We start from the raw sequence: 6,182 nt of genomic DNA, 5'->3' as shown, positions 1-6,182 counted from the left end.
AAATAAATAAATAAATAAATAAATAAATAAATAAATAAATAAATAAATAAATAAATAAATAAGTAAGAACCAGGCAAGTGGTGGCAAATAAAAATTTTAATGATGTATTAATACTGTATCAACAGAGTTTTTAAAGTGTCTTGGATCAGAGTGTGTAAGCATTTTGGGACCCAGTATGCCAATCAGTAGAGCTCCATTTGGAGCTGTAATCAGAATAGCTAAAAATGCTACTGTCATCACATCCTTTGCATACCCTTCCAAATGGTGTGCACTGATTCTTGCTGATTCTAGAGCCAGAGGACCTAATACAGCCTGCATTTTGGAAGAAGGGAGGGGGGAGAAGGAACATAAAGAAAAAAAATGTTGAACAGAGTTAACATTTAATTAAAATAAATGGCTCTGTTAAAACAAACAAAAAGCGAACAAAGTCTAGCTTTATACTATTAGAAAAAAATATAAGACTAGAAAGTGCTGAATAATTTTCATTATATATTCATTAATTCTCTGAGAAAGGGTGGAATAGTGACAAATCAGTATACATACATTTTGGAGTTGATTTTGTACTTTTGCATTCCCTCCATTTAAATACCTTTTTTTGGGTGGGTGTTCACATTATCCTCAGAACCTCCTGAATCTTAATGGCACCAGGTTGTCATCACTATGTGCCACTAGGTTTTTGACAACACAAAATTCTAAGGTCCCTACCAAACCAAAACAAAACCCACTGCCACCCAGTCAATTCTGACTCATTGTGATTTTATAGGACAGGGTAGAATTGCTTCTTTTGGTCTCTGAGACTGTATATTTTTATGGGAACAAACATTCTCATCCGTCTCCCTGAAAATAGTTGGTGGCTGTGAACTGCTGACCCTGTGGTGTTAGCAGCCTAATGCTTAACCCACCACACCATCGATGCTCCTTAGGGTTTTAGGATTTTTTGTTTTTCTTCTCATTGTCCTTCCTACTTGGGAGTAGCAGTCACAGAGGTTTGGAATCTATCAAACTGGGCTTGGATTCTGTTTTTGTTGCAGTCAGGTGAGTGATCTTGTACAGGTTCTATATGTTCTCTGACCTATTTGCAAAATGAACATGGCAATACTTACCTCACTGGATATTTGTGAGGATTGAATATAAGAGTGTAGATAGCACCTGGCACATAGTAGATATTCAAAGAACACTAGGTTTCTCTCAAACACTATTCCCTCCACTCACCCCCTTGCCCCCCATCCTCCCACTCCTCACCCCTCACTGCCACCCCTGCCACAAGTCATTCCTCCTTCCCTGTCAGCCAGAGATCAAGAATAGTAACATGTAATATTGCATTATCCTTTGATGATAGTTGCTTTGGGGCAGATCTTTGAATGGGCAAAATTTCCAGGGATAAACAAATATAATATATTCATAGTGTCCATGTTGTTGCTAAGTGCCATTGGGTTGGTTCTGACTCCTAGCAACCCATTATAGGGTTTCTGAGGGTTTGAACCACTGATCTTACAGTTAGTAGTCCAGTAGGACCACACTAGGACTTTAGAACCTCCATAATACCTCTTACTTTCAGTAAAATACAAATTTCTTTTTACTCTCATGACCAGAAAGAAAAATACATAAAGTAATAAAAATAAATATTTACTGTTGTTGTTTTAAAATGCCATGGAATTGGTTCCGATTATCGTGACCCTGTATAAATTTTCTGAGGAGCGGCTGGTGGGTTTGAACTGCCAACTTTTTAGGGCAGACAAATTAGAACATAATGACTCACCCTCTTTTAATACATGCCCAGTGGATCTATTGGAAGCCAGTCGAGAAATTTCCTGATTCTTGTTTTAGCCAGAATCAAGCCATTTATTCAAACATCATCAGGTCACCATTTTTCTTCATCTCTTAGTTTACAGATCTATTTCTATTTTACTTCAGGTCATGGTGACCTCATGTGTGTTACAGAAGAACTGTGTTGCATAAAGTTTTCAGTGGCTGATTTTTTTAAATGTAAATCACTAGGCCTATCTTCTGAAGTGCCTCTGAGTGGATTTAAATGACCAACTGAGTGCCGCGTAGGGACTTGTAACCAATTTCTTATGCACAGACATTTTAAGTAGTCAATCAATATTCAACTACGTGACTTCTAGGGTTTTAAAGATAGTGCTATCTTTTGAATTATTCAGACTGAATTTCTTCATGTCTTACTAGGAATACCCCTACTTTTCATTTATTATTCTATAGAATTTAGGTTGTGGAGAAATATTGGTAACAGCTTTTTAGAAGGAAGGAGGGATAAAAGTGGGTAAACTGTAAGACTTTTAGAAGTAATAACAGAATTTTATAAATTATAATCAATCTGGAATATCTATCTGATTTTTCTAGCAATATTCATTCATATTTGAAAATTTATAATTAATCTATAAATCATTTAAAATATTCATATCATTTGCTAAAGAAAAAAGATACAAATTATACAACATAGTGAGAGATAAATACTCATAAAAATTTAGATTAAAAATTTTTTTTAGGGCTTGTTACTATTAAAAATAATTTATTAGGAGAAGGATAACCCAACATTTCTTAATCACCTATACCAAATGAATTCATCTTTCCTCCTGATACAACCATTTCACTCATCTCCCATTCTCTGGTAAAGGCACAATATTAGTCCGCAACCTAAGGACATTATGGAAAAGCTCGATGTCATCAACCAAGACAAGGCCAGAGGCCAACTGTGGAACCAATCATCAACTGAATTCAACTGAAGCAAATTCAACTGAAGAAAATTAAAACAAGTCCATGAGAGTCAAAATACAACCTTGAATATCTCACCTGAATTTAGAAATCATTTCAAAAACAGATCTGACACATTCAAAACTTATGACTGAAGATGAGAGGAGTTGTGGGATGACATTAAGAACATCATACATGAGATAGCAAAAGGTCCTTTAAAGACAGGAAAGAAAGAAAAGACCAAAGTGGATGTCAGAAGAGGCTCTGAAACTTGCTTTTAGAGTAGCTAAAGTGGATGAAAGAAATGATGTCTAAAAAAGTTGAACAGAAGATTTCAAAGGCTAAGAAAAGTACTATAATGAAATGTGCAAAGACCTATAATTAGAAAACCAAAAGGAAAGAGCAAGCTCAGCATTTCACAGGTTGAAAGAACTAAAGCAAAAATTCATGTATTAAGTTGTAATGCTGAAGGACTCTATGGGCAAAATATTGAATGAGGAAAGAAGCATAAAAAAAAAACAGGAAGGAACATACAGTCACTGTACAAAACAGAAATGGTTGACTGTCACAACTGTAAAGGTTTTGTAACAAAAACGGGGGAGTAGTTAATCTTACAGTCCAGAAACAGAGGACCCTAGGACCATCAAGGAAAAAAGCACAAGCGGAATACAGGACCTTATCCGGAGAAGCAGCAACACCAGAGACAGAGGCAGAGATGAGGCCATGGAGAGAGGGAGCAACTGAGGACTCTAGATTCATGGAAAGAGATGGACTAAGAGCTGGTGGCCAGGAGGCAGACTTGCAGAATGTGCCCTTGGGAGTTTAAATTGTTATATATGCCTGAGTGGTGGTGTTGTGTGTGGTGTTTTTTTTAAAGAGCTAGAATGAATAGAGAGAAATACTGTTAATTGATGGTACATGGAGGGGATATAATCATTGTAATGAAACAAAGTATATGATTTATTGAAATGTAAAACTGATGACCTACCCTGTAAACTTTCATTCAATTCACAATAAAAACTTAAAAAAAAAAAGGAATGGTTGATGTTCAACCATTTCAGGAGGTAGCATGCAATCAGAACCAATGATATCAAAGGAAGAAGTACAAGCTGTGCTGAAAGCTTTAGTGAAAATTGAAGGTCCTGGAATTGGTGGAATACAGATCGAAATCTTTAAAAAAACTGATGCAGCACCACAAGCACTCACTAGTTTATGACAACGAATTAGGACAACTACCTAGCCAAGTGACAGAAAGAAGGTGACCCAACAGAATGGAGAAATCATTGAACAATATCATTAATATCACAAGTAAAATATTGCTGAAGATTATCCCAAAATACTTGTAGCAGCACATTGATAGGGAGCTGCTAATAATTCAAGCTGGATTCAGTCGAAGCTGTGGAATGAGGGATAACATTGTTGACATCAGATGGATCTTAGCTGAAAGCAGAGACTACCAGAAAGATGCTTACTTGTGCTTTATTGGTTATGAAAAGGCTTTCAACTGTGTAGAACACGACAAACTATGTTTACTATTGTGAAGAATGGAAATGTCAGAACACTTAATTGTGCTCATGAGGAACCTGCACACAGACCAAGAGGAATTTGTTAGAACAGAACAGGAGGTACTGTGTGGTTTATAATCAGTGAAGGTGTGAGTTTGGCTGTATCCTTTCACTATACTAACTTAATCCATATATTGAGCAAATAATAGGGAAGCTGGACTGTCTGAAGATGAATGCAACATCAGGGTGGGAGGAATGCTCATTAACAATCTGTGGTATGCATATGACACAACCTTCCTTGCTGAAAGCAAAGAATACTTGAAGCATTGCTGATGAAGATCAAAGACTACAGTCTTCAGGTTGGGTTGCAACTCAGTGTAAAGAAAACAGAAGTCCTTACAACAATAAACAACATCATGATAAATGGAGAAAAGATTGAAGGTGTCAAAGACTTCATTCTTTGATAGCAGTCAAGAAATCTACTGACACATATTTCATTGGGCAAATCTGCTGCAAATACCCATTAAAATGTTAAGAGCACAGATATCACTTTGAAGACTGAGGTGCAACTGACCTTAGTTTCAATCACCTCATATGCAGGACAAGAATTGATGCATTTGAATGGTTGCATTGGCTACATTGCTGACATCAGCTGGATCTTGGCTGAGAGCAGAGAACACCAGAAAGGTATTTACCTGTACTCTATTGACTGCACAAAACCTTTCTGTTGTGTGGATCTTGACATGATATGGGCAACATTATGAAGTATGAGCAATCCAGAACACTTAATTGTGCTCATGAGGAACTTGTACATTCACCAGGAGACAGTTGTTCCAGCACAACAAGGGAACACTGAATGGTTTAAAATTAGGAAAGGTGTGCACCAGGATTGTATTCTTTCACCATATTTATTCAATCTGTATGCTGAACAAATAATCTGAGAAGCTGGATTATATGAAGGAAAATGTGGCATCAGGACTGGAGGAAGACTCATTAACAACCTGCGACATGCAGATGATACAACTTTGCTTGCTGAAAGCGAACAGGACTTGCAATACTTACTGATGAAGACCAAAGACCACAGCCTTCAGTATGAATTACATCTCAATGTAAAGAAAACAAAAATCTTCACCTCTGAACCAATAAACAACATCAGGATAAATGGAGAAAAGATTGAAATTGTCAAAGACTTCATTTTGCTAGGATCAACATCAACACTCATGGAAGCAGCAGTCAAGAAGTCAAATGACATATTACATTGGGCAAATCTGCTGGGCAAGACCTTTTTAAAGTGTTGAAGAGCAAAGATGTCAGTTTGAGGACTAAGGTGCACCTGACCCAAGCCATGGCATTTTCAATAACCTCATATGAATACAAAAGCTGGACAGTGAATAAGGAAGACCGTAGAAAAATTGATGAATTTGAGTTCTGGTGTTGGAGGAGCATATTGAAAGTACCATGGACTGCCAAAAGAACAAATAGATCTGTGTTGGAATAAATACAAGCAGAGTACCCCTTGGAAGTCAGGATGCCCAGGCTTCGTCTCTCATACTTTGAACATATTGTCAGGAGGGAGCAGTCACTGGAGAAGGATATCATGTTTGGTAAAATGGAGCATCAGAGAAAAAGATGAAGACTTCCAGTGAGAAGGATTGGCACAGTGGCAGCAGCAATGGGCTAAAGCATAGCAATGATTGTGAGGTTGGTCCAGGACCAGGCAGTGTTTTTTTCTGGTGTGTATAGGGTCGCTATGCGTCAGTACCGACTTGATGGTACCTAACAAAAACAACATTGGCAAAGAATATTGAAAATATTGAACTTTCAAAAAACAAACAAACTAATCTGTTCTAGAAGACTAGTCAGAATGCTCATTGGAATCAAGGATGGAGAGACTTCATCTCATTTACTTTGGAATGTTATCAGTAGGCATCAGTTCCTGGGAAAGAACATCATCCTTGGGAGAGG

General features: G+C 37.2%; 1 protein-coding gene across 1 annotated transcript in view; it reads right to left on the bottom strand.

Moving 5' to 3' along the window:
- Positions 1–96: 96 nt before the first annotated feature.
- SLC9B1 (solute carrier family 9, subfamily B (NHA1, cation proton antiporter 1), member 1) overlaps positions 97–6,182 on the bottom strand; it is a 121,692-nt gene continuing 115,606 nt past the window's right edge. Inside the window, exon 11 of the mRNA XM_006872725.1 lies at positions 97–312. Within this exon, the coding sequence (XP_006872787.1) occupies positions 97–312 (216 nt within the window). The remainder of the gene's footprint in view (positions 313–6,182) is intronic.

The sequence above is a fragment of the Chrysochloris asiatica genome, unplaced genomic scaffold (assembly GCF_000296735.1).
Source record: "Chrysochloris asiatica unplaced genomic scaffold, ChrAsi1.0 scaffold00211, whole genome shotgun sequence".
Lineage (NCBI taxonomy): Eukaryota > Metazoa > Chordata > Mammalia > Afrosoricida > Chrysochloridae > Chrysochloris > Chrysochloris asiatica.
Note: the sequence above shows the minus strand (reverse complement) of the source record. Positions and strands in the feature narration are given on the sequence as shown.